Raw genomic sequence first — 27,811 nt, forward strand, 5'->3', positions numbered from 1 at the left:
ATACTGTCTAGTCTAAGCAAGATCAATAATCATCAGTTATCGAGTTTCTCACGAGTTTCCGTGAGGGTTGGTTGTGGAATTCAACCATTGCGAGGATGGAAAATCGTGGATTATTATTACCTTGACCATTAAAAATGAGACATTTGAATCCGTTAAATGATATTGGAGCTCAAATTTAATTTTTAGTCATTAATACCGAAGATTATGTACTTGGTTTCAATTTTTATTAGTCCATGCTTTTTATAGATATCATTCTCCTCAGCTAATTTCCTCACATCTCCATTTTTTGGTAAAATTTAATAGATCTTGCTCTTAGTAAGATAAATTAAAATATAAAAAATGTCGCGCTTTTTTTTTTTTTTTTTTTTTTTTTTCTTCTAAAACAAGAAGTAATTTTATTGCTTTTAAAAAAGATGAAGAAATTATAAGAATAGCATTTAAATCAATTTCATTATAAGAGTATCCTTTTACACTGTTCGTTTATTTTTAACACATCTTTTGAGTTGTCCATTTGTTTTCAATCATGAAATATCTACCAATATTCTAGACTAATTTTGCTCTGGCTCCAAATTACATACTAAGAGTTCAAGGAAAGTAAGAGAACGAGACATTAAATTTGAACAATGTTCGAACAAAATAGTGTTCTACGATTTGATTAGATAGAGTAGTTCCATTAACATATACCAATCTGATACTAAACACAAGTCTTCTGAATGCTTTCTTTTGTCTCTAGGTAGTTTCAAGTTCTTTTGCTCTATCACCACACTCTTTGCTCTCGTTCTTTTGCCTATATTAAAATCTTGGGCATTAAAACCGAAAGTCATAAAAAAATGGAAAAAGGGCATGAACTAGCCAATTCAAACTATGGCTTTTGCAAAATAGCCATAGTTTCATTAGGTTAGCCAAAATAGCCACCACTCTCTGCAGACTCTCGATCGCCTCGCCGCCGGTGATTCTATCGACCGGGAGGACCATCTCGACTTCCATGCGCAGCACCGCGGGGCCCGGCCGCGGGCGGTGGTCGGCCATGTGGCGGGCGGCGGCGACTATCTCGCCGGCGAGGGAGGGCAGGAGCTCCGGCGACGAACCTTTCCAGCGAGGAAGCCCGCCTCGTCGCCGTAGCGTGACGGAGAGTCACGAATCTCCGTCGATCTCCTCGCCTTCGCCGCCGTGACGGAGAGTCCGACGGGAGGTAAGATCTGTGCGATTGCAGTGACTGGAAGGAGGTCTGAGAAGAAGAAGATCGGAGAAGGTCGAGGATTAAATTTTAAGGCTGAATAAAATCTCTGGACTAAATTAATCATGCCTGGATTAAATTTAATCCCGATATCTTGTCTGGATTAAATTTAATCCTGTCTGGATTAATAATCGCAGCTTGGCTATTTTGCTTATACTTGATAAACTTTGGCTATTTTGCAAATCCTTAAGTTCTATTTGACCATTTAGCCGCTTGACCCTAAAAAAATTGATTATGATGCGTAAGGTTACGCCACTTGAAGTACAGTCGCGATAATCAAAAGCTCATTACGGCTGTATCATAAGCTCAACTTGCAATAGAGTAACGGAACCAGAAAGTATCTTATGGAAGTACTCACTTCCAATATTTTTCATATATTTAACAATTTTTATTTTTATTTATTAATTCAAGACGTTGGATTTTAAATCCAACGGCTACTGTGTTTTTTTTAACAATTTACCGTGAAAAACATTAGAGATTTTGTATTTTTTAATGTGGATTTTTACGTCGTTTTATATTCACTACTCGATAAAACGCAAAATGGATCGAAATTCCGAATTTCTTGTCTGGAAATCGAAAAATTCGTTTCCAATGGGATGTCCATGCAATTCTTACTAGAGTGTAATTCGATTAAAACAGACTGATTATTCGATCAAATTTAGAGAAGGGTGATAACTTTTAATAAGTATCAAATTTAGAGTGCATATAATATAATTTTTACATTGTTAAAATCATGCTTAAAATGAATGAATACAATTCTACGAGGAATATATGAAATCTTTTATCCTATGTAGTAATACAAAAATTGAAGACATTTACAATTTTCAGTTCTTAATGACCGAAATGTGTTTTGATACAAACAATATCAAAATTTCGACCAAACCGAAATTAAATATTACGCTCTTGTACTGTTTATATATTTAAAAAAAAATCTAAAATATGTTATAATATTCCGAAAAAAATTCGTGACAGTACCATAATGATAATACCATAATTATACATAGAAAACGAGGGGCGAAAAATAATTGAATTTGTTTTCTTCCTAATTAAAAAAAAATAGAAAGGAATGTCGTGTCATGTCTATCTCCCCGCCGACCAATTTGGCCGCCAGCTCAGCAACACGCCGTCGCAGGAATATAATAACAATCCTGAACACGCGCGTTGAATGGTCCATGCCCCACGCTCTCACCAAACAAATCAGCTAATCTGAACACGCGCCCACGCTCTCCCCAAACAAAGAGCTAATCTGATCACGCGCCCACACTCTCTCTATCAATCGCGTGTGTGCAGTTGTAAAAGAGATTCGAAAGCAGGGCCAACCAAGACTTTCATATCAGCTAATCTAATAGTCATAGTATTTTATAATATAACCCCCTCGAGAAAGACTAATTACGAATGATAACCCCACATTTCTTGCCCTTCTTTTTCCTCTTCTTCTCCGCTTTCACTCATCAAATCTCAAATCTCAAACCAAATCCCTAAATCTCTCTCTCTCGCTCTTCTCTCTCACTCTCTCACTCAACAATGGCGTCTTCAATTCCGGATAATCTGACCAGAGAGCAGTACGTGTACATGGCGAAGCTTGCCGAGCAAGCCGAGCGATACGAAGAGATGGTCAAATTCATGGAGAAGCTCGTGGCGTCGACGAAGACCTCGGAGCTCACTGTGGAGGAGCGAAACCTTCTCTCGGTGGCGTACAAGAACGTGATCGGATCTCTCCGAGCGGCGTGGAGAATCGTGTCGTCGATCGAGCAGAAAGAGGAGAGTCGCAAGAACGACGAACACGTCACGCTCGTGAAGGAGTACAGATCCAAGGTCGAGGCCGAGCTCTCCGATGTCTGCGCCGGGATTCTCGCCCTTCTCGATTCGCACCTCGTCCCATCGGCCACTGGAAGCGAGTCAAAGGTGTTCTATCTCAAGATGAAAGGCGATTATTTCCGATACCTCGCTGAGTTCAAGGTCGGCGACGAGAGAAAGTCTTCCGCAGAGGAAACCATGCTCGCCTACAAGTCTGCTCAGGTAAGCCGTCTGATATATGTTAATATACCTGTTCGTTGGATTTTGAATTTTTATTTAAATATATTTTTTTGTGTTTTGTTGTTGTGAAGGAAATTGCGGCTACTGATCTTGCTCCGACGCATCCCATAAGGCTGGGATTGGCTCTGAACTTCTCTGTGTTTTACTATGAGATTCTTAATTCATCGGAGAAAGCTTGTGAAATGGCGAAACAGGTAGATCTACTGTGCCTTATTTTAGTTATGGAATCGAGAAGAGAAACGTCTGTTTTCTGCTGAATAATATTTGCTGCTGATTGAGATTAAATATGTTTTCTTTCACTGGGTCATATGAGGAAAATTGTTTATATGGATTAAAGAGGTTAAGAATTGAGCTTTTTCGCCGTGTGCATAGATATATAGATCTCATTGTGTGGCTCTCAATACATTCTTGGTGGATGGTTCTATGAATCGAATTTATGTAGTTTTTGCATTTAGGTTAGTCTGCTGTGATATTTGTATCCTGAGTCTTAATAGTTCTATAGACCCGTTATCTCTTCAAATAAATTTTGAAAATTCAGTTAGATATGATTGGAAGTCGAGTTTTTTTCGTATAGATCTCAGATTATTTTGAGTAAAAAAGAACTACAAAAAAAAGTGTTAAAACGTAAAAGGTTGAATATTTTTGCCATCCTGAGAATTTGTGTGTTGCAGTTTGCAAGGCGCGCTGTTTGGTTTTGTATTTATGCTGAAAAGTTCGATCGATTCTTTTGAGATTTTATGAGTTTGGCTATTTTCGTTTTTGAATCTGTTCCCAAGACCATCTTAGTTTTTATTAAGGCAGAAAAATCTCATTGCGTTTTCTGTTTGAAAGAATGTTAAATCTATGTTTAGTGTTTGGAAAGCATATAAGACTCCATCCTGGTCGTTTTATGGAAAATTTTGTTTATCTAATTTGAACATTTTTTTTTTGTTGGGGGTGTGTGATAAGATCCTCAATTCCTCATAAGGTGAGGGAATAGGTCATTCATTCAGTCAGTCAACTCATTCAGTGATGTAAACACTCTCTGCTCTATTTCTTCTCTGTTATTTCTACTATAACTGCATGATCGACCCGGCTCTTCCCAGAGTGCTGATTTCCATTTTGCCGGGCAAATTGTGAAAAAGGTCTGATGGCTAGGGTTAACTGCATAGTTGCTAGGCATTTCAACTCCCAACTAATTTAGAAAAGCATTCTGTACAAAATAATATATGGGTTCCTTTCAATTATGCCATGAAATGAAAAACTTAGTCGTCACCTTATAAGTATGAAATAGATTTGGTACTTTGGATTTTAAACATTTTCCTTGTAGTTGATGTAATATACACCAGGTCCATGTGTAGAGTTATTGGAGTCACGAGATAACCTCAACCACAAACTTTTCTAGCTTTTATATTTTGACATGATTGTGATGTTACAGTAGATTACTGGAATTTAAACCTCTTGTTTTCATTGAGTGAACATTGGTAGTTAATGTTGTATTTGGGATTGTAATGCAAAAGGCTTTTGAGGATGCGATTGCTGAGCTGGACACGCTGGGAGAGGAGTCATACAAGGACAGCACTCTCATAATGCAACTCCTGAGGGACAACCTCACTCTCTGGACTTCCGATATGCAGGTCCGAATAGTGCTCGTATATTTATATGTAGACTTGGTGTCTGTAAATAAATGTATGCCACGTGTAATTGTGTTGGGTTTTGCAGGAGCAGATAGACGAGGCTTGAGGACCTTTTAAATCTCCTCGAGGGAGGTGGGCTTGAATGTCACAAAATTGTTACCATATCGCTAATTTACATTACTGCCCTTGTATGCATACCATGCCGAACTCTTGTTTAAGATCTCTCTCTCTCTCTCTCTCTCTCTCTCTCTCTCTCTCTCTCTCTCTCACACAAATCAAGTAATGTACTCCCAATCCCAAATGATGATATGATTTATAGTATTTGTTTTCGTTGCTCAAAATGATGCATCTAGAAGGTGGTTTCTTTAATTATCCTTAATACATATATGTGATGGTTTCTTTAACCGGACGATAACCACACGCCATTTCTTTTCTGGCTGAAACAGGACCAACCAAATTAACGGCTTCAGATGGACCAACCAAATGTACTCACTTTATTAACATTTTTTTGTTGTTGTATATGAAGGTGCTTTCTCTTGTATATTCTCCCATGAGGCGAAAGTATAATTATATTTAAAAAAATCACAATTCGAAAATATTTTGATAGGAAGTTAGGAACATATCAACACGTTACAATTTTTTTTTAATTTTTTTTTATCTAAGGTAAAAGTGATGTCGAGTCTTTTCTGAATTATCAAGATGACTGAATAATCAGACACTTGGTTCATGGGAGAATATGAGCTTCTGAAAAATTGTAACATTAGCCATTATCCGAACTCAGATGGCGAGGCCCTTAAGGAGGAGAGGCGAATGAACATTGTTGATTGCAGAGCCCATCGCCCCCACCACCGCGTGAGGTCCATGGGAGTAAGAACTTTTGAAAATTGTAACATTAGCCGAACTTTTGACATTTAAAAAATTTGTTGACAACGAGGTTAATAAATCTTCATATAATTTTTTAGAATCGTTTGAAGAGTTATTGACATTTATGTTAATAAAAAAGATAAAATATCAATAATTTCCAGATTTTTTAAACTAATATTTTTTTTAAAGATTTTTAAAATTAATTTTTATTTATTAAAGTTATACTTTAGATGACTATAACAAGTGACATGACTTCCAACGGCTGACATGGTCACCATCCATGCAGGATAGGAGTAGGACATTGAAATCCCAAATCATTTTCTCGCTTGGAAGTTGGAATTCTATTCAGTTCTAAAATCAAGAAGGAAAATGCCCAACCAATATTTGCCAACCTATTCAGTTCTACAATCATATAAATTTTTGTTTTTGACTCTCTAGAAGACAGATTACTGATGTTTTATATTACACAGAAGGAATTGTAAGAAAAGACAAAAAAAAAAAGAGAGAAATATTTGCTTCAAGGATATTAGGGTGGAAAATAATTTACTAATTTTTAGTGTAAGCGGTAAATGATACCTAGAAGAAAAATAATGGGTGTGAGATCTACCATCTTTTATTTATTTATTTTTCCTCGAAAATAAAATGAAAATTAGAAAGCCAAAGTTCTACATTTAGGTAAAATTATTATAAAACATTATCTAAATTAAAAAAAAAATATTAAATACTTAGGTAAAATGGTAGTTATCTTTAGAATAATTGGACAAAATAGTCAATATGCTCTACGTTTTAAGCAAAATAGTGGAAGTTTGACCATATAAATACTGAAATTGTAATTAAAATATTTACCATGTATATAAATTATAAACATGGATAAATATTTTATCTACCCGATATTGGCACCGGTATTATATAAATTTAGTAGTTTTTATTATTTTGATTATTTTGCAAATCGGATTCCATGAAAAAACCCTCGTCTTATATTTTTCGTCTATAATCTGGCATTTCTTTAATTCGAGATGTCTATATTTTTTCTTCGGTCGCTTATTTCATTAACTATTTAATGATGAGCCCTACTTCATTGTTCCATAACATAGTATTAGTATAGTTAATGCCGGTACTTGATCCTGCTCAAGAATGTGTATAGCAATGTATAGTTAACATGGATACGTTATTTTGCTCGTAGACGCTTCTTCAGCTCTCGCAAATATTATATGAGAGTCTTCGCAAATATTAGTTCGTCCGAGCATCAATCATTGTGTTAGTATTAATTGTTTCTCGAGAGCGTATTAGGACTTTTCGAATGAGTGGAGTATTCTACCATTTATTTTCGAATGACTATTTTGCTATAAGTGGCATATTTTTTATTTGTTTCTTCACTATCAAAGAGTATAAAGGAAAATCTATTTCTTTTTATGCTTACTAGGGCCGGACCAATGCAATGTATAAAGAAAGATCTTAGATCTGATCTAAATGAATGGTTACTATTTACCCCTTAGTTTGTGCATCAAAATTTTATTTGCATCCATTAAGTATCTTAGGACATATCTATTTTAATTAGAGAAGTATCTTAGAATCATGCATCCTAATAATATGTATCGGGGTTTTGCTTTTTTATTTAGCATGAAATTGTAACTATTCTCCATGTTTATCATATACTACTTAATTTGATTATTTTTATGTCATTTTTATTAATTAACTTTCAAATTCTGAAAAGTCTAGAATAATAAAACTACTTCTTTTGTTACACTAAAATTTATGAGAAAAATCAAAATATCTTTTATTTCTTAGTATATAAGAAGAGAGATACAGAGAAAGAGTTGGATTCAATATTACTAAATGCAAATATCAAATTAAAAATCAACTATTAATTTTGTATCAAATACGACATGTATGATATTTTTCCTTTGCATAAATAAGCTGTGAAAGTACCAAATCATTTTTGTTTTGGAAGTAAATCATAGTTCAAAAGTTTAATTTAGACATTACGTGTAGCACATTGTATCTAGATTTTAACGTAGTTTTCTTGGATACCACTCATAGAAGAAGAAAATAAACGACGATCAGATATTCAAAATTGGACCATATTAGCTGAAAGAAAGATCGAAAGAAAGAAAAAATGGCTCTGCGGACCATAATAACAAAGCAACTAACGATTGTAGCTTCTGTGATGGTCCAACTATTCAGTACTGTTCCAAACAATCATAATGCAGAATTTATCACCCTTTTCGTGCAATTGTTTTGAAATTAAATCTCAATCTTAAATTGTTGTCTTTTACCTTTACTCTTTAATACATACAAATGGTTATTATTGCCTACGTCACAAAACAGTCATAGTGTGTAAAAAGGTTGATCAAATTTTAGTGTAGTTCTTCATTTCAATAATCTATTTTGATACCCCCCCGAAAAAAAAAAAACAATGTTAACATTTCTTATGATCCCCGTGTGCCAGCGATAACTTCTGTAACACCTAACAAAATAAATTTCATGAAAAATAAAATCCTCTAATAACAACACTACGTTCCTCATTAACAAGTTTGTGGAAATAAATATGTGTGTGTAAAGTGGCATAATAATATATATAGGCGATTTAATTCTCTCTCATTGAGAAATTAAAAGATTGGCTGCTAAAGCTTTGAGTACATTAGCTGTAAAAAGACACGAGGTTGCTCACAGTTACTTCATCAATGAACGTATATAATATACCTCAGTTTATTTTCTTCTTCATATTAATGTTAATTTTGTGTATGCTAAATGAGGGAGGAAATACAAAGAAATGGATTAAATTAATATATGAGTAGTCACAAATGGGTGGGCAAAACCGGCAGACAATTGTTGATCCATATCCATCACAGAGACAAATTTAAAATATATATATATATATATATATATATATATATATTAATTAAATATGTATTTTACATTTTTTTTTCATCGAATAATATAGCCTAGTTTATTTATAAACCTTTTTTTGTGGTCTCTCTCGCACAGAAGCTATATTGTCTGTTTTTTTCCTGACTGCTTTTGATGCTTCGAGGCTCGGCATTTGATGAGTGAGAGAGGTAGAGAGAGAAAGAGAGAGCTCGGATCTCAAACACACCACAGAGAATTGAAGACCAATATATATGTATATATAAAATTAGAGTTTGGATTTGGACCACAGCCATGTAATGCCATGCCATGCCATGCCATGCAAGGTCAAGAGTGACTCAAGACCAAACCAAAGCACTATTTTAAGTTAATAAAAGAAAGAAAGAAAAAAATAAATTGTGGGTAGTAATATTATAAAGAGCTCTTACTTACATAACCCCAAAAGAAATAACAATTAATAAAAGTGGGCAAGATAAGGCTGCTAATAAAATTTATATCTCATGCACGTGACGTGGTTTGGGTCGTGTAATAAAGTGCGCGTTTTATATACAAGTTGGCGATGAGCTTTCTTTGGACGAATTTTTGGGAGCTATAAAGCCATTTATGCCCCAATAAAAAGAGGGTCCTGTGAAAAGGTTAAATATTGTGATATCCCGTAATGAAGTTTTCCTTCTTTTTAGTGTCATAGAGTGCGTATGGTTGGATATAGAGCATCTCTAGGACAATGAAAGAAAAAAAAAAGTTAGAAACTTGTATTGATAAAGCATAGAAGAAAAAGAAAGAAAGGAAAGAGCATATGTCTTTTGTGTATATGTCTATTTATTAATATGCTGATTCAGTATCCTAAGTGGGCGATGTGTTTTTTCTTCTTCGCAATTTGAGCAAATCCCTTTTCTCTTGACCATATCAAAATTCTCAACTTTTTTCATACCTTTGGTTATAGTCACTCTCTTGTATCATTTGTGTTTCATATGCAATTGCACAAGTGGTGATGTGTTTCTATATTCCTTGGGAATTAATGAGTGGCTTCATTGGAGATACAACTAAGTTCAACCTTTTTTTACAAGTAAAATTCTATTCATTAGACCTACTAAGTAGTAAAATATCACGAATTAACATAAAAAAAAGTATATTTTTATCATGTTTTTGAACAAAAATATTCCCTGAAACTTTTTTCTCCTTTCTATATCTCGACAATGTTAAATATATCATACTTACATTAATTTCTCCTGGTTCTCATCCTTCCACCTATTTATGATCTCTTATATAATTTTTGGTGATCTCTGACGCTCGGAATTAATTTTAAAAAATTTAATTTTTTTCAATACAACACTATCATTGAAAAAATATTTAAATTTCATAAAAAATAATCGTAAGTCATCGAAAGTCATAGGAATTAGTCAAAATTAAGGGTAATATTGACTCCTTTAGGCAACCACGACTATATAAGAAGTCGATATTGCCCTTAATTCAAATTAATTCCGATGAATTTTGAATATCGTATGAAGTCATCACAATTAATCATAATTAAGTGCAACAATGACTCTTTGAGTGGTCGATGTTGCCCAAAAGAGTCGTTGTTTCCCTTAATTCCAATTAATTTTGACGAGTCCGATGATTTCCAATCAATTCCGATGAAATTATATATTTTCTTCGATGATAGAACTAAAAATGAATCAAATAACTTTTTAAAATTATTTTCGCCTGTGTTCGTCGGAGATCGTCGAACATCATCTGAAATCATCAAAGATCATAGGATGAGTGGAAACCGAGAGCGTAAAAAGAGATAGAGAAGTGAGATAAGCTGTTAGGAGGGGTATTTTTCTATTAAAACATGACAAAAGTCTAGTTTTTTTATATGTTACATATAACAAATTCATTATATTTTGCTACTTAGTATGTCTAGAAAATTAAATTTATTTTCTACAGTATGAAAATAATGAATAAAAACTTGATTCTAACACAGAGAAAAATAAATGTAGCATTTTTTGTGAGTATAATTTTTGCACTATTTTCTTCATTTAAAATGCATTTATACTCGAAGGTATTTTGACACAAATAATACTACTAAACTCATGTAGTTTTATCAAAATCAACAAAAAATTAAAATTTGAGGATTCTATTACTAAAATGATCAGGAAAGATAACTATTTTCTTAAAAAAATATTTTTCGTGACATTTTTTACACCAATCTTTCCAATAGAAATATGTATGTAAACCGTGAGTAATTTGATCAACGACTTATGGAGTTTCAAAAGAATACATATGGTTAAGGTCTTCGAGTAATATTTTACTCTAATTTCATTTTAGAAACACACATATATATATATTATTGTTAAATATTATAGTTAATAACATACTAAAAATGTTAAGAATCTAACATGTGAGAGAAAATGAGAACTATCAAGGTTTATAAAGGTCATGAGTTAGTCATCTCATTGTCAATTGATTTTGAGATGTGAAACCCCATATGATATTTTCACATGGTATCAGAACTTACTATTCCAAAATGAGTAACCGGTTCAATCCTCGTCTTGAAGGGGGTTGTTAGGAATCCCATATGGAAAATAGAATGAGAACTAACAATGTTTTTAAAAGGATACGAGTTACTCTTCTCATTGTCAATTAGTTTTGAGATGAAACCCCATAATACTTTAAAAAAAAAAAACACTAATAACAACATATTTCAAGAAGGTGGAGCATCAATTCCTTTGAGTTTGTGATCAGTGAGTTTGTGAGCAACATTGTTTCCTTCTCTTTCACGAGAATAAGAGCAATGGAAATTATTAGTCAAATATATTTAACTTTAGCTCTAAATTTATTCACACATATATGAAGAAAATGAAAGTATTAAATGCATTTGAAAATAATCGAATGATCTCTACCAATAAACCGTTTTAAGAATCAAACCATAGAGTATTCATTGGTAACAAACCTTAATTAGTTAGAGTATTTTTTATTTTATTTTTTGAAAAAAAATTAGTTAGAGTAAATAGAAATGTATTTCTTTTCTTCTATAAGATGTCTATACAATTTCATGAAAATTAGTAGCTTCTTCAACATGCTTGCTTAAATCCGAATTGCGTAGCATATGCCATGTACTTATAAATCTCAAACAACGGTCGACTGAAACTACTACTTATAATAATCATGTTAATGCACATAGATTGCAACAACGGTCGATTTAAAATAACTAGTCTTTTTTATTTTTATTTTCTCCTAAAAAACATATCCTTATCTTGTATTTTTCATTTGGACACGTGACTTGGAAATTATAGTTCGAATCTGTTACATCGAAAATATTTCACCATTCATATCATATATTTATTTGCAAAACAATAAATAAGTACCAACCAGCGAAGTATCATGTATAAGGTATTTATTTTCATTATTTATGAGAACAACCAACTTAATTGAATTAAAAGGACATATATATCTAAAATTCAAAGGTACAACTCTGCAAATGTTAGTAAACGAAAAATAGTAGAAGAAGGAAGGGAATAGTTTGACCAAAATGGCCATCCTTTGGAGTAATAAATGTGTACACCAAATACAAACAATTGTGGGGAAAAAGAAAACTTTGGACCCTACTAAATCATGTATATATTAAGGCATACCCATTTATGATTTTTTAGTTTATTATGCAAATATCTTAAAGTCTCTTTACCAATTTTATTTAAAATCATTATTACATCATTGCCAATCATCGTACTCCAAAATTATACTAATTTCGAAACAATTAATATTAGCCTTCATAATCTTTTTTTTTCTTTATAGCATGGTTGGTTCATTATCTATATGAACATTTTGTTTGTCCTCTAAAATTTTTATCTACTTTATTAACCCCGGATTTCACGTGTCTAAAATTATAAGCAAGGAAACCAATCATAATGAATAAAAAATAATCATGATAAAACTACTAACACTAAATAAACAAAGGAAAGGTATATTACTTTTTTTTAATAGCAATCTTCACCGTCTCCAAAGCGTATGAACTCCGTAATAATGATGTCAAACTGAAAAAAATAAGCCAAGCATATATTTCCCCTTTATATCTTCGGTATCTTTTTGGTCCCAATGCGTCATTTATAAATAAGTATCGATCCTATTGAATTTTAATAATTGCTATTATTTTCCTAACATTTTTTCACCAAGGTTACAATAAGGTTGACCAATGAGGCACTTAGTTAATGTCTAGCTTTAATTTGATGGATTAGAAGTATAACTATACATAAATTATTTTTTCCTAGTACATCAATAATTTACTTTTGGATTAAGTGTACATATAAAAAAAATTCTATTCCCTTTAGGTCGTTGTCTGCGCCGGCGGCTTTGTTGAGAAAAATTATGAGGTTGAAGATTGGAAACGGCGACGAGATTCAGGCGAGTGGTGTGGAGCGGGCTTTGGATGAAGGACTTTCTTGATTGAGACTTGTTTTGACATATTCTTCCAATCTCGTCTGATATCATAGAAAGTCGAGAGCCTCAATGATGGGTTTGTGTCTTCGGGCGACTCTTTGGGATGTCAAAATTTAAAGAAAAATGTGATGGATAATCAAATTCTTTATGGTTTATGGAAGCAAAAAAAACTGAAGTAAACGAATGGAAAAAAATGAAAAGAAAGACACGTGTAGGCCAATATATACAAATCTAGTTGAATTTTTATTTTCATGTGAATTTTTAAGGAATATAGGATTACAATTTTAATTATACATTTTTCCACAGTTTAACATGTTTTCAATCCAAGCGGCGGAAGAAAAAATAGAAGAGATTATCATTTTTTTTCATCCTACTTTCGACCCCTGAGTGAATTTGGATTTCTTGTAGGTCAGCGACTTCAACTCGTTAAGGTCTCACTAGGCAGCTCCAGCGATGCGATGCATAGTATATGATTTGGATTCGTAACGGTCCTCTACCTGAAATTTTTCGACCGCTTCATAGCTTGTTCTTGGTGCAGGTTTGAGATCCTCTTTTGAGGTCTCCTTGTTTCAGTTAATTACTTTAACGTTCACTCATTAAATAGAAATTTTAGTCAACAAACTAATGCTATGTTTAACATTTGTGTTATTGGTATTCTACTATTAAAATTCAAAATGTTTGAACTCGATGAACGCTTTCATCGATAAATCTGATTTGTCTCGAGTTTTTAATGAGATTTTACAAGTGTGTGTATTATTGCAATTGTATATCCTTTGTTAAAAAAAATCATTTTACACGTGTAATGGTGTCATAATTCGCAAAATAATCAAAACAATATAAAGACAAATAATTAATCATATTTAATATTAATTAAATAGTTGTGAAAAAAAAATGTTATCGATAGGCCACGGGAAAAAAGTTTTCAGTATGAATTCGATTTTATTATGTTTAGCGTGTATAAAGTTTTTGGCTCTCTCTCTCGATCTCTCTCTTAATAACCTAAATACACACGTTCATTTCCCTACTTAATGCTTCTCTTTGTAGGGATTAAATAGTCTCTCTCTCTCTCTATAAAGCGCACTATATTTCTCTCTCTACTCTACGCCATCGCACACATTTATCACTTTCTGGGTTTTGTTGCCAAACGAAAATGGTCATCTTCACGGCCGAAACCCGATTCCTTAACTGATTTCTGATATACGCACTATAACAATCATACAACAAACAAAATAAATATATATATCAGACGAAAGATTTGAACTTTGATGAGATAACAAAACCAATGGACTACACTTTCGTCGACGACTGTGTTAACTCCAACATCGTCCTCCTCTGCGAAGAGGGCGATTTTCTCGGCGTCAACGACGACGAAGACGACGACGTTTCAAGGCAATCCGATCGGATTCCGAACTTTCCGCTCTCGTCTTCGTCTTCGTCGTCGCGTCAGAGCGAGGAGACTGTCCGTACGATGGTGGAGAGAGAGAGCGAGCTTTTGCCGAGAAGCGATTACCTCGACAGGCTTCGCTCTGGTCGCTTGGACTTGAGCGTCAGAAGAGAAGCTCTCGATTGGATTTCCAAGGTTTGACTTCGCTCTCTCTCTCTCTCTCTCTCTCTCAGATGCTTCACTAATCCATTCTTTGGTTCCTAAAATAATTCAAAGCTCTGGTTTTTTCTTTTCTGGATTTGATTATTTGACTCACTGACTGACTGACTGAAAAACACGATGGGATTGACTGACTCAGGCTCATTCACACTATAGTTTCGGACCAATGTGTATTTGTTTGGCAACAAACTACTTGGATCGATTCCTCGCAGTTTATGAATTGCCGGTATGTTCTTACTGATCTTATTATTATCATTCGTTTTGATGAGATTGAAAAACAAATGCCCTGTTTGTTTTTTGTTTTTTTTTTATTCACTTCCACTTTTGGTGTTATAGAGAGGCAGTGCTTGGAGTGTCCAATTGTTAGCCGTGGCTTGTCTCTCATTGGCTGCCAAAATGGATGAGACCAAAGTGCCTCTTTCTGTGGATTTACAGGTACACAAATCTGATTTCATTTACCGTTTAATTTTTTGGTTTTATAGTACATTGTTGAATTTGGATTCATAAATTATGTGGATTTGAATGATATGAATAGGTTGGGGATCCTAGGTTTGTGTTTGAAGCCAAGACAATTCAAAGAATGGAGCTTTTGGTGTTGACCACGTTGAATTGGAGGATGAGATCGTTCACGCCTTTCTCGTTCGTCGATCATTTCCTCCAAAAGATCATCGTTGACGATTCTCTTCTTCCTTCGATGTCTTCCATCTTCCGGTCGGCTCAGCTCATCTTGGGCACGATCCGAGGTAATGCTCTTTTTATTTTCTCATTCTTATCATGAATTCTCTTCTTTTCGGGTCAATAGATCAATGACCAAGTTTTTTTTTTTTTTGGTGATGTGAAATTGAAATGCAGGTATTGACTTCTTGGAATTCAGACCTTCAGAGATAGCTGCATCGGTGGCCATTTCTGTCGCGGTAGAGATCAAATCGGTGGACATCGACGCGGCTATCTCTTCTTTCATCCACGTACAAAAGGTATATAAATACACAAAGAAAAGTGCATAGACTTTATCGCAAATTAGCCAAGGTTCACATTCTATGCAGAAGAGTGTCTCGATTGCATACTAAACCTCGAATACGGTAAGCTTTATAGTACAAATTTGTCTAGTTTTCCAATGACTGCGAAACCTCCGGTATTTTTAAAAATGTTTAGAATTTCAAATGGCTAGATTGCTAGCGTGTCCAAAAGGAATGAAGTTTTAAGTCGATCATTGTTTTCCGAGTCCATTTTATATGTGAAAGAAAGATGAACTAGAAGAGTAAATACATTTCCATGTTTGATGTTTCATTTTTTTTTTCTAATTGCAGGAGAGAGTGTTGAAGTGTCTCGAGTTGATGAAAGACTTGTCGTTGATTGGTTGGTGTAGAACCGGTAGTGGAAGAAGCTTCTCGTGGTCGCTGCCACAAAGTCCGGTCGGTGTGTTGGAAGCTGCGATCTCGAGCTACAACAATAACATCATCATTGTCAACAATGTTGATAGTTCAAACTCTTCATCATCAAACACTTCTAATACTATTCCTACTCCTACAACTACAACTAGTACTATGTCTTCCATTGCTAGTGCTACAACTTCACACCCCAACAAGAAGAGGAAAACAGATGGGTTTTATCTCATCTAACGAGGGATATTTTTTTCTTCCCATTTTTAGTTTATTCATTCAAAAAGTCATATGAGATGTGAATTTTCGGCTACTTCACACCTTGGAAGAATCACACCACCTCTCAACCATATTTGGTTAAAGGAGATTTTTGGTGTGGTCTTCTTTATTTTTATTTTTATTTTGTGGAAGAATTTCCAATTATAGATATATCAAAGAGGCTAGAGAGAGGGATATTTTTTTTTCTTATTTATTGAAATTAAATCAAAAGGAAATAAAAGTGCGATGGGGAACTACATCATTAATTTACCTTTTATATTGTTTTAGTTACACTGCATTGATGGTGAATGATCTTATCAATACATGAATGTATAAGTTTATGGGAATTTTAATTGTTTTGATGTTTATCATTGTAGAAATTGGGTTCTAGTGTAATGATATGAAGAACTAGAATTTGTTCGATACCTCGCTATCATCCATGGATATCTCTACTTCGTGGAGAATTTCACAAGATAATCGATATCTCTACTCCAACAAAGACGTAATTTTATTTGTTAAAATAACAATTACGGCGAGTAGGGTCGAGAACAAGTTCTCTTTATGACAAAAATACTCTTGCGTGTTCGTTATCACAAGTAGTACCTACAAACAATGGACCAAACTCATGACGTTTACAATACTTGAATCCCTGATGCATATGATAAAATGATGATAAAAACGACCACTCTAAGATGAACATCTAATGAATACTGAGAATGAATCAAATCACATAGTTCAAAGTCTCAATATATATGACTTGCTTATGCGGAACAAAAGTAGGGAAGATTGAGAAAAATCATTCTCCCCGAAAGGTTACAAATGAGTAATGTTTTTTTTTATAGAACAAATGGATTCATTCTTATACAATAAGTCTCTAAAATTAATATATTAGAAGATATTTGTAAAAAGAAGGGCTTATATTGGTCTAGCTATTTTGAAATCTTATTTTAATAACCAATATTTTATAATTGTTAGAAAACAGAAAAAACTTTACTATAACATGCAAGCTCTAGATTAAAATTCAAATGACGTATTAACTATGTAATATCTCGAATGGCTTGAATCTGATGACATTACTTACATGTTGAAAGGGTGATGAATCAATCTAATATCATATCGAAAGTAATTAACCTCCGACTTATATTCATTTCTAACATCAAACAGAGTTTTTTTGTTTGTAAACATTTTTAAATTAGAATTTTATATTTATACTTTATAATTTACACCTACGATTCTTTAATGATAATTTTTGTTTTAAAATGAGTTATTGATATTTCAATATATTTAATTCGAGAATCGAAGTTAATACAAGTTAATTGAAAAAAAAGTTTATATTGATTTTTTAAAGTCATTCTATATTATTAAAAAAATAGTAAGAAAATTAAAAGCAAAAAAATGTTGTCACCCAACCCAACTTTAAGCAATTAATTAGCCTTTGAAATTGAAAATATCGGTTTGAGCACTCACCTCACCCAACTCAAATTCTAAGAATTGGAATTCGGGTGGGTGGAGATTCCGTTTATTATTAAATTGATGCAATTGGTGATGCAAAACAAATGCATAAAGACTAAGGTCAAAAATGTATGTGTATATATATATATATATATATATATATATATGAAAACCTTCTCAAACTCATCATAGGATTTTACTTGTCCTTTATTGTTTTTCATATTTAGAAAATTCCAATTTTAGTATCCTTCAGTGTAATTAAGATAGCACGTGGATAATTAAGGGGTAAATTGTTAAGTAGGCAAAGATTTATGAGATTTCTTAAAATAGTTTTTGGGATTGAGGAAAGGTCATAATGGGCCCCACGGGCCTAAAAAATAAGGCCCGCAATGATTTTGTTCCGGCACTTGGTTGCTACAATTACTACTATTTTGGAAATTTGGAACTATATAGTTCCGAGGTGGTAGTGAGTTACAAACTCTAGAAATCAACACCACTATTTTGCAAGGCCAGAGATTTTTTTTAATTCATTGCAACATAGGTCAAAAATATGTTTCTTGTTTTTTTTTTTTTTTTTTTTTTTTTTTTTTTTTTTTTTTTATAAATCAGAATTTACATTGATCTTCAAAAAACTCAAAAACAAGTTCTTAAATTAAGAAAAGTTCGTTTTGATTAAAAAAAGAAAAGAAAAAAAAAAGTTATAATAAACTCATTAATAGCATTACATTTTATGCTTTCTCGCCAAATCCTTGACCAAAATTCAGAATGCAAAATCAGTGCCATAAGAATATAATGAGAATCTTATTACAATTAAGTTGTACAATGAACCGAAAATACACAGCACTGGCAAAACATCATCAAAGTTGAAAAGAGTTTAAGTAGGTAAAATAATTGAGTGGTATACCACAGTTAAATGTTTTCTTAAAGACGAATCTATCCAATCAAATGATGTACCCTGTGCCTGTGGAAGGAAAAAATAAAGAAAGAAGTTACTGACTCATGTTGTGTAAGAAATATAATACTACCGTAACTCTTTAATTAGTTTTATATCATAGCATTATTGATTGCTGAGAATAAATAAGTTTATTTATTTCATTAATGTGTGTGTATATATGTGGAATCAGAACAATTAGTAGTGCAAGCGCACCAGGCAGAGAGAGACAAACCCAAATGGACCTGCAATCTTATTTTATTTTAACCTCAAAAAATCAATCCCCAAGTCACACACAGAAATCAGTATTGACCATGTCAGTTTGTTTGAACGGCATTAATTTTCTTCTGGTTGTTGTGGCATTATATATATATAATTTTTTTCACCACAATCAAAAGTTTCATACGGAAATTTGTGTGTCTTTCTCTTTGTATGTGCAATGTGTGTTGTTTAAATGGGACCCTATCTCTGAAAATGTTAACCTAACATGTTTGTTTTTGTTATTTTTTTTTTAAATAAATAATTTTGTGATTACTTGATATATATCAATATCAAATAATGGCAAAAATATTTAATGTATACAGTAATATATCACTTACAATGTCGATTTTTTGGCTCTCCATTATTAACAGAAGTGTTAATTTGGATGGAATGACACGTGCCAAAAAAAAAATATATATTTGTAATCTTTAAATACAATATTAAAAAAAACATATCTATTTCATATACACACTTATTTGATGAAGTTAGACATTAAGTTCAATTGGATCATAAATAATAATAAAAAAGTTAAATTGAATAATCCTTATGCTCTAATTTAAAACACTATATTATTTAAATACTGTGTAAATTTTTATATAAATCGGCTTGAAAAAAATATAAGTTTTAAATTAAAAAATAGATGTCAATTGGTGACATCATGTTGAAGATAAAGTTGTATTTGTACAAGTGACTTAGTAATATTTTTGGTCTAATTAAACTTTTGGTGAAAAATTGGAAAAAACTTATCAAGTTGTAGTTGAGGCAATTTTTCTATTATCAGCACAATCTATCGGTATTGATATTGTATGAAAGACGAGACAAATTACAATGTACTTGTATATCCGGGATTACAGCATTACTTGCAACGCAAGAAAGAAAGAGTTAACCCAAAGCAGAGTAGAAGCCAATATAATATGAAAGTGATTTGCTGTTACAAGTCTATTGGCTAAAACAGCGACCTTTATTCTTTTCCAAATCCACAAGCTACAAAGAAAGTATCATACAAATAAACTCATGAACCAAAGGACAACAACCTTGGGTGTTTTATTTCAGGTGTCAAATCTAAACAATCGGTAAAACACTGTTGCTCGTTGGAGCAGTAAATGCATATACATTTTGAAATATTAATGAAATATGCCTAAAAATTATTTCCTCTCAAGAATCTTGCCTTCTTATAAATTTAATTTTTGCTTTTTCCCTAAAAGAAAAAAAATGGTCCTGTGTTGGCCTATGGATAAATATCATCAAAGATGAATAATAATAACTAAAAACAACAATGGCTACTCAAAGTCAGGCTGGCCTGTGGAAGTCAAACAACGATGCCACATTCGACTGTTTCGGTCAACGAGCCTCGGGTAAGAAATTACTTCGGGGATCGGAAGGTACACATAGTGTGTATTGCATATTCCGACTGTGATGCCACTATACCCCGCAAAAGCTCCATGAACCTGAAGAAGAAAAAAAACACACCATCAAATTACATTTTGGTTTTCTTGTATTTTTTTTTTTTTGCTTTAATACAAAAACATAGAGAAGATAGATAGATAGACTTACGGCATTTTGGCCAAGAACGGTGCACAAAATCCCATCGGATGCATTTGCTCGGCAAGCGCGGATCATGTACGTTGGATCAATGTACTTCACATCCGCTGGTGCGCCGAGTTCCTTGAAGTACTTCTTTGTCTATTTGGGAGAAGAGAAACGATGCATTAATATATTTAAATAACTGCTGTAAAGGAAAATAATACATAAATTAAGTCACCAATGGTAAAAAAAAATTTAAAAAAGCACCAACCTCTTGCTGAAGATATACGCCAATATCTCCGAGAACTACGTTTCCAGATGCATCAGTTGCATTAGTTTTCTGAAGATAGTTCTGCATAGTGAAGAGAAATTAAGCTTTTATAAGCTCAAATAATAATAATGATAATAAATTCATAAATTTGGAATGACCAAGGTAAAACAAAAAATAAAAATAAAAATAAAAAATCTTTTGAAATGAAAAAAGAGTTTGGCTTGTGACAAACCTGTCCCGCTCCCTCTGCTACACAAAGCACCGCCGATCCCTTTGTCTCGAGGACGTATTTCAGATGCCGCAAAATCCCATGAGGACCATGTAAATTGAAAGGCACCTTAAAAATGTAATATTATTACAAAATTTCAGTGCAGGCCCTTCAAAAAACCAATCATCCGACAAAGGTGTGTGAGTAACAAGTACCTCTGGTATCAAGCATATATCGATTTGCCCGCTAGCTAGAGACGCGTGCATGGCTATGAACCCACTGCTACGACCCATCAGTTTTACGATTCCGACACCACGATAGGCACTATGTGCCTGATCAAAAATTGAGAAGGAATCAGGTAAAATCCAAATGCGGGCATAAAAATAATAATTATAATGATGATCCCAAAATAATGTACACGATGACAAAGAGGCGTACCTCGATATACGCTGAATTTATTGCCCGCTGCGCTTCTTCAACGGCGGTATCGAAACCAAAAGTCTTATCCATCAGCAAAATGTCATTGTCTATTGTCTTTGGGACTCCGACCACTGCCACCTTTAACCCTCTTCTACGACACTGAGAAGCAGAAGACAAACTTATTAGGATAATACGCCTCCAAGTAAAATAGCCCTATTTGTATTGATAGAATTTCTGAAACTCATTGATAAACTGGTACCGTATACACATAGAATCAAGTAATCGAGAAACCTGTAACTCTCCCAAATAGGATTTCTTCATTTTTCTCTGTTCTCTCATATCATTTTGTTACGATTCTAGTTGACTCTCATATTTCTAAGCATGGGATTGAGATGTGGGAGTCCAACATTACATATTTATATCTTAATACACCATAAGTCTAAGATATCATCAATCATTCTAAAACCGCTACTTAACTAATACTAAGAAAAGTCTCACCGAGACCTTTAGATCTTTTTATGTGGTAAAAAAATTCAATTTGAAACATGGACCAAGACGAAACTAAATCATGTGTCTCTCGAGAAACAGTTTGAATAAAAAGGATTTCCGGTTAACAACCTCTTCGTGTATCACATTAGCGCCGGCATGTGTTCCATTGCCACCCAACACAAAAAGCATGTTGATTCCTCTTTCCTGATATTAAATACGAAAGTACCTAATTGTTAGAAACTGTTTGGGAATTCAAAATCATTGACACATAATTAAAATAATAATAATACTAATGGCGAAACATACCTCCATACTGTCCACAATTTTGCTTGTATCAGGCCCTCCACGCGAAACTCCTAACAAACTTCCACCGGAAAGATGAATGTTTTGAACCACTTTCCTGGATAACTATTTACAAATTCAAAATCATCAATATATATTAAACAAAACCGTCTTAATATACTTGATACAGATTTTTACAACATTGATAGAAACTTACAGGCATTTCAGCCAAGCCTTCCTCAGAAAATCCTCGATAACCATATGGTATGCCCACTATCTTTTTCACACCATATATTTCAAGTGTGATAACAATCTGCAAAAATGAAACCATTGTTCAGTAAATCTTCGGCTCAAATACTTTTGCAGTAACAAAGAGTAATATTTTTTTCTTCCAAAACTATAAACCCACAGCCTTACGAGGCAAATCTTAACAATGGTTAAGATCAAAGCTTTATGCTTTCATTCATTTATTTTGATTATCATTACTCTTCAGTCACTGTTCCACTACTGTATCAACGTAACCAGTTCTGTAGAGCAATTTCAATCTACCGCGAGCTCATTCTGCGGGAACTTATTTTACATTTCCTAAACAAAATAAGTTCTTCAAAAATATCCAACACGGCAAAAAGAAAAAAAAAAGATAAAAATATATTTTTTTTTCCGACAACTAGCAAAGAGTTTTCGCGAGGTAACTCACGTGTCTGATGACATCATTGAGACCAGGGCATAGGCCTCCGCACGTTACAATCGCTGCTTTAACTTCTTCCGGTTTAAAGTATATTTTCTCACGAGGACCAGCACGGTGAACCCTGAAAATCAATGCCCGTACAAACTGTCAACGAGGTAAATTCAAAGTTCAATCCTTATAGGATATGAATCGAGAACAAACACAAACCATTGTTCCACCCAAGTGCAATCTGGATCAATACATTCAGCTCCGGCAGATGTAGGCGATGAATAGTGAATAGTCTGAATTCAATATATTCTCAGTCAAAACGAACATAAAACACACCATATATAATACAATCAATTATATATATATATATATATATATATATATATATATATATATAATTTGACCTTGAGAAGAACACGATCGTTAGTGTTTATGTATCCATGCCACTCTTCATCCGATGGATAGCCTCCCGCGAAATCTTCATTAACCGGAGTTCTGTAATGCAACAACAAAGCAGTTCAATCCATGAAGTTATTCACAGCAGAGTCCAAAAAAATATTGAGGATTGAAAATTACAAGGACTAAACTAAACTAAAGTGTTCGGAGATTGAGAAAAAAAAAGAGAAGAAGAGAGTGACCTCATTCTGAGACAGAAGGTGGAGGGAATGGACTCGGCGTCGGGGAAGACATCGGCCATGTGAGGAATGTCGAAGCGAGTCTCGAAGTCCTTCTGGAACTTGGACTTCCAGTCTGGATCGCTGAAATCGATCTCCGGAGACCTCTGCCGAATCTTCTTCTGCGCCGCCGAAGCCGAAGCCGACGGTCGGAGAGTCTTGATCGTCCTCCTCCTCGCCGCGGCGGCGCGTGGTTTCGACCGCGGGAATGAGATTACGGAAGAGGCGGCGATCGCGTGAGACAGAGCCGCCATTGAAACCGAGAGCTAGAAACGACGGAGATCACGATGACGAAGAAGATCGAAACGACAGCGACTATGATCGTATCGATTGACTCAACGGAGAGAGAGAAAGAAGAGAGCAGAAAATTGTTTTCTTTTTCTATAAATTTCGAGTAGTTCGAAGTTTCTCTGCTTTGTTGACTGCGATAGAGAGTTTCTGTTATGTTTCCGATTTTATAATAAATAAAACAAACATGAGAATCTCATAATAAAGTTATAAACGACTTGTATAAGTAGAACAATTCAGAATAGTCTGATTCCCCTTTTCTTTTCTTTAAAAAAAAAAGTCGAATTCCAAAAAAAAAAAAATTAATTGTTTGGGTTAATTTAGATTTGTTACCTTTTATTTGATAAATTACGAGGTTTTCGAATTTTGGCGAAATTAGATTCCATCATATACTTCCACATCTATTTCCTTTATATTCTCACAATGTTGATTAAAATTATTTAATAACTTCTCTCTCAAAATAATAATATACCTTTTAAAAATAAAAATTACCAAACAAAATTCTAAGGAATATTCTGTTCGACCAATGAAAAGTACAATTAAAAGGCATTGCAAAGTCAATAATGTACGAATTTAATTACTATCAATTACTATCAAAACTTTGCAGATTACTATCAATTACTATCAAAACTTTGCAGATTACTATCAATTACTATCAAAACTTTGCAGATTTATGTTTCCTCATAATAAACTTTCAATTACTATCAGTCCTTGGAAAAGGTTCGAGTTAAATCGGAAAAAAGAGATTAATACATGTGTGAGAGAGAGAGAGAGAGAGAGAGAGAGAGAGAGAGAGAGAGAGTTTGTTGGTTGAAGCTTTTACACCTCCAAGCAAGTACCAAGGAATTGTTTTAAAAATAAATAGACGAAAAAAATAAACGACAATATATTATAAAAACGACATCCAAAAATAAAATACGACAGAAGTAAGTAGAACGACATATAACGAAGTAAGTAGAAAACAAAAACACGTGATTGTGTGAGTGATAGAGAATAGAAGCCCAGCTACATTGATTATGCTTAAAGGTCAACCAAAAGCCTGCCACAATTTCCTTCCACCTAAAGTACCATATAATACACTTATCATATGCCCAAAAAAAAAACCCCACCTATTTTTTGTTCTACTTCTACGTAACCAAAGTAACTTAAAATTTCCTAGTTAGATATTTGTCCCCTAAATTCACATAATTTGGTGAAAATAACGTCTTTAACGGCCAATATGTGAGCATATACTCAAACTAAACTATTGTCTTATGTCTTCTAAATGGGCCCATTTACCTACAGGCCAAATCCCTTTAAATACCATTATTTGAAGACAAAAGTGAGATATGACCAAGAGAGATTCTTTAAAAAAAAAAAAAAAAAAACTGGCAAAGTATGGACCAGCAAGAAAAACACACCAAATCGGAGACACTTGGTTTACTATTTGACTTCGTTTTTGGCTTTTACTTGATATATATATATATATATATATATATATATATATATATATATATATATATATATATATATATATATTCCTCTTTAATAATGATTTCTGTGTTTTTCTGTGTGTTCAGGTATTCAAGGGCACAATAAGGATAGTGCATGGCGTGACTCAATGGTACGTGTTAAAAATCAACATTTCTTACATAAATTATGATTAATACGACAATTATATTTTGGTGTCGTTTTTTTGTACAGATGAAGAAGAAAGGGAAGGAATTAAATGAAAATGATGATGGCGAGTTGAAGATAAAGGAAGAGTTGGAGATGGATATAGAGAAAGACTTGGAAGAAGAGATTAAGGCGGGAATTTGCAATCTTGCCCTTCGGTTGCACCGCCTTTATCGCTACCGAAACGACAGGATTAAGAATAATAATAACAAATTATTACCATTAGTGTCTGAGGTCACCATAAGCATCAAAATGGAAGGAGAAACAAAGGTTGAGATCAAACACACAAACAAGAAAGAGAAAGACCAACACAAAACTCAGTTATATAGAAGCGAAAGCAAGACCAAGAAGGTCGATTGGCTTAACACTCTTCGTTCCGACTCCAACAAAACAATCCAACTTGGATGGAAGGTTTGATAATCAATAATAGTGTAATTCGTCCGTAAAATAATCATTATTATTCTTTAATTGTTCCATATATATATGCTAAGGCCATCGATCGATATCTCAAACAATATATAATATATTGTCCGTACATTATCTTGGACATATATATCTATATATATATATATATATATATATATATATATATATATATACATGTACGAAGGAGTCAGAAGGGGGTATAGTCCACCTCAATTTTTATTTATTTTTACACTTTTCGCCAATTTTTAATTTTTTTTTTTTTTTTTTTACATTTCTTTACCCTAAAAATTTCAAATCAGCTCCCCCTCGACATTTTTTTTTGTTATCAGCCTCCAACTTGAATTCCTGGCAATATTATATACACATAGATATTAGGATGAATGAAGTATGGTTTTTGGGTGTTAAGTGTGTAGATTGAATATATGTGATGAATTTTTTGGTTATATATACCATTAATTTCACGCAAAAAAAAAAAACATATTATACTCATATTTTAATAAATTAGAGTTTTTGTTTACAGCTAATAAGGGAGAGTTAGACCCTCTTTATTAAAATCTTAGTCGAACTATGTAATAATTTAAAAATAGTACCAGAGTTTAAATTTGTATAAAATATATTAAGTATGATCTCAAGCACTAAGTTTGTGTAGCAAGTAAAAAGTATAATCTCATGCATATTTTTTTTTTCCAAATGTTTAGCTCGTGAGGAATGAATGATTTCAAACGAAATGTATTAAAGAATCTACGTCCATTTTTTTTAGAATTGCAATTTTCCATTTAAATATGGGTAAAATACTCATTGATACAAGAGATTCACATCTTAGACATATCACAGACTTAAGTCGGAATAAATTTAACATTAGATACAGGTGTTCGCTCATCTTATACGTACTTCCGGTAAAATGGAAAAAAGAGCACATTAACATTCGAGCACTCACTTGACTCTTTAAAAAAAAAAAAAAAAAAAAAAAAAAAAAAAAAAAAAACCGGCCGAATCTATGTCCATTTAGAGGTGGTTATGTAATTTTTACTATGTGCGGGTATTTGAGAAGTATATGCTATATATAAAGGAGTATTTTTATTTCATTTGATTCCCTTGATATTCCGGACTACTGTAAAAATGACCTTACGTTTTTACTTAATAACTAATTGATTTACATTGGCTTTTGACTTATATATAGTTTCCTCTTATTGATCGGCACATATATAGAAACCGGTAATATTAATTTAAAAGAATAGAAAAACAAAATATGAAAATGTACACTAATTTTACAGGCATACATACACATAGCACTTGAGTATCTATTTTGATATGGCTCAATTATGATGGAAACTCGAATGCTAAAAGCTTGATTCTTTAACTCAATCTCTCTCTTTTTTTTTTGAGAGATTGAGTTATTTTGGTTTAAAGATCATTACTTTGTTGACAAAAAATAATACGGAGAGATCACTTACAACACTAATCTTAGTAAAAATATATTTTGCATAGTAAAAATTCTAATTACCCAATAATTTATTTAATTCTTTATATATTAATTTAAAAATAAAACACGCCACACTGGGGCGCCCCGGCCCATTATTACGAGTCTTGATGTGATAATCTGTAACATATTTATAGTTGCTTTAAGGATTTAGAAATGAATCCGGATCCTCTGTATTTTTTTTATGTCTCTTTTGATGTCCCTCCAATTAAAATAAGTTATGTCATCATTTTATTTATTTATTAGTTTATGTTTATTTAAAAATAATTTAGTTTATTTTGATTGGAGAGACACCAAATGAGACATAAAAAAAAAAGATCTTGATTCTTTAGAAATAGCTTCCATGCATATAAAATAAAATTTGGGAAGGCAAGAATGAAGTTACATTCCATCTGATAATAAATCAATCATACGTGGTAAATTTTATTAATTTATTTATGAAGGAAAAATTGATTTTGTATAGCAAAATGAAATAAAACATGACTTTAAAAT

General features: G+C 33.0%; 4 protein-coding genes across 5 annotated transcripts; 3 read left to right on the forward strand and 1 right to left on the reverse strand.

Annotated features, from left to right (window-relative positions):
- Positions 1-2,615: 2,615 nt before the first annotated feature.
- Positions 2,616-5,231, forward strand: GRF8 (general regulatory factor 8). 2 transcript variants are annotated; one of them, XM_089611320.1, is made up of 4 exons: positions 2,616-3,256; positions 3,346-3,468; positions 4,774-4,890; positions 4,976-5,231. In XM_089611320.1, exons 1-4 carry the CDS (start codon positions 2,762-2,764, stop codon positions 4,994-4,996), a joined length of 756 nt encoding a protein of 251 aa, XP_089467446.1. In that variant the 5' UTR covers positions 2,616-2,761; the 3' UTR covers positions 4,997-5,231. The 2 variants fall into 2 exon arrangements, with proteins under 2 accessions (XP_089467446.1, XP_089467445.1); XM_089611319.1 differs by having other exon boundaries at positions 2,624-3,256; positions 4,982-5,231.
- An 8,850-nt stretch (positions 5,232-14,081) lies between these two features.
- LOC149399393 (cyclin-D4-2-like) lies at positions 14,082-16,527 on the forward strand. Its single transcript, XM_089613715.1, has 6 exons — positions 14,082-14,620; positions 14,784-14,870; positions 14,981-15,079; positions 15,180-15,387; positions 15,497-15,618; positions 15,952-16,527. The coding sequence occupies exons 1-6, from the start codon at positions 14,324-14,326 to the stop codon at positions 16,261-16,263; spliced, it is 1,125 nt and encodes a 374-aa protein (XP_089469841.1). The 5' UTR covers positions 14,082-14,323; the 3' UTR covers positions 16,264-16,527.
- Positions 16,528-19,867: 3,340 nt separating this feature from the next.
- Positions 19,868-23,904, reverse strand: PFK5 (phosphofructokinase 5). Its single transcript, XM_089612645.1, has 13 exons — positions 23,434-23,904; positions 23,200-23,290; positions 23,015-23,088; positions 22,817-22,928; positions 22,337-22,432; positions 22,144-22,245; positions 21,967-22,041; positions 21,367-21,507; positions 21,144-21,260; positions 20,953-21,057; positions 20,721-20,801; positions 20,480-20,608; positions 19,868-20,373 (listed from the first exon to the last, which is right to left on the reverse strand). Exons 1-13 carry the CDS (start codon positions 23,721-23,723, stop codon positions 20,206-20,208), a joined length of 1,581 nt encoding a protein of 526 aa, XP_089468771.1. The 5' UTR covers positions 23,724-23,904; the 3' UTR covers positions 19,868-20,205.
- A 1,207-nt stretch (positions 23,905-25,111) lies between these two features.
- Positions 25,112-26,004, forward strand: LOC149399395 (uncharacterized). The gene is made up of 3 exons (XM_089613269.1): positions 25,112-25,174; positions 25,317-25,360; positions 25,441-26,004. Exons 1-3 carry the CDS (start codon positions 25,135-25,137, stop codon positions 25,828-25,830), a joined length of 474 nt encoding a protein of 157 aa, XP_089469395.1. The 5' UTR covers positions 25,112-25,134; the 3' UTR covers positions 25,831-26,004.
- Positions 26,005-27,811: the final 1,807 nt, after the last annotated feature.

Source organism: Urtica dioica, chromosome 4 (genome assembly GCF_054948205.1).
Source record: "Urtica dioica subsp. dioica isolate 48M chromosome 4, U.dioica_male_clone48M_v1_H2, whole genome shotgun sequence".
NCBI lineage: Eukaryota > Viridiplantae > Streptophyta > Magnoliopsida > Rosales > Urticaceae > Urtica > Urtica dioica.

Coding starts and splice junctions, on each gene's coding strand:
- GRF8 (XM_089611320.1), top strand. CDS start 2,762: ATGGCGTCTTCAATTCCGGATAATCTGACCAGAGAGCAGTACGTGTAC. Junction 3,257..3,345: donor TCGCCTACAAGTCTGCTCAG/GTAAGCCGTCTG, acceptor GTTGTTGTGAAG/GAAATTGCGGCTACTGATCT. Junction 3,469..4,773: donor CTTGTGAAATGGCGAAACAG/GTAGATCTACTG, acceptor GTAATGCAAAAG/GCTTTTGAGGATGCGATTGC.
- LOC149399393 (XM_089613715.1), top strand. CDS start 14,324: ATGGACTACACTTTCGTCGACGACTGTGTTAACTCCAACATCGTCCTC. Junction 14,871..14,980: donor TCGCAGTTTATGAATTGCCG/GTATGTTCTTAC, acceptor TTGGTGTTATAG/AGAGGCAGTGCTTGGAGTGT. Junction 15,388..15,496: donor CATCTTGGGCACGATCCGAG/GTAATGCTCTTT, acceptor ATTGAAATGCAG/GTATTGACTTCTTGGAATTC.
- PFK5 (XM_089612645.1), bottom strand. CDS start 23,723: ATGGCGGCTCTGTCTCACGCGATCGCCGCCTCTTCCGTAATCTCATTC. Junction 22,929..23,014: donor TGCACTTGGGTGGAACAATG/GTTTGTGTTTGT, acceptor ATTGATTTTCAG/GGTTCACCGTGCTGGTCCTC. Junction 21,058..21,143: donor ATATATGCTTGATACCAGAG/GTACTTGTTACT, acceptor TACATTTTTAAG/GTGCCTTTCAATTTACATGG.
- LOC149399395 (XM_089613269.1), top strand. CDS start 25,135: ATGGACCAGCAAGAAAAACACACCAAATCGGAGACACTTG. Junction 25,175..25,316: donor CACCAAATCGGAGACACTTG/GTTTACTATTTG, acceptor CTGTGTGTTCAG/GTATTCAAGGGCACAATAAG. Junction 25,361..25,440: donor GTGCATGGCGTGACTCAATG/GTACGTGTTAAA, acceptor TTTTTTGTACAG/ATGAAGAAGAAAGGGAAGGA.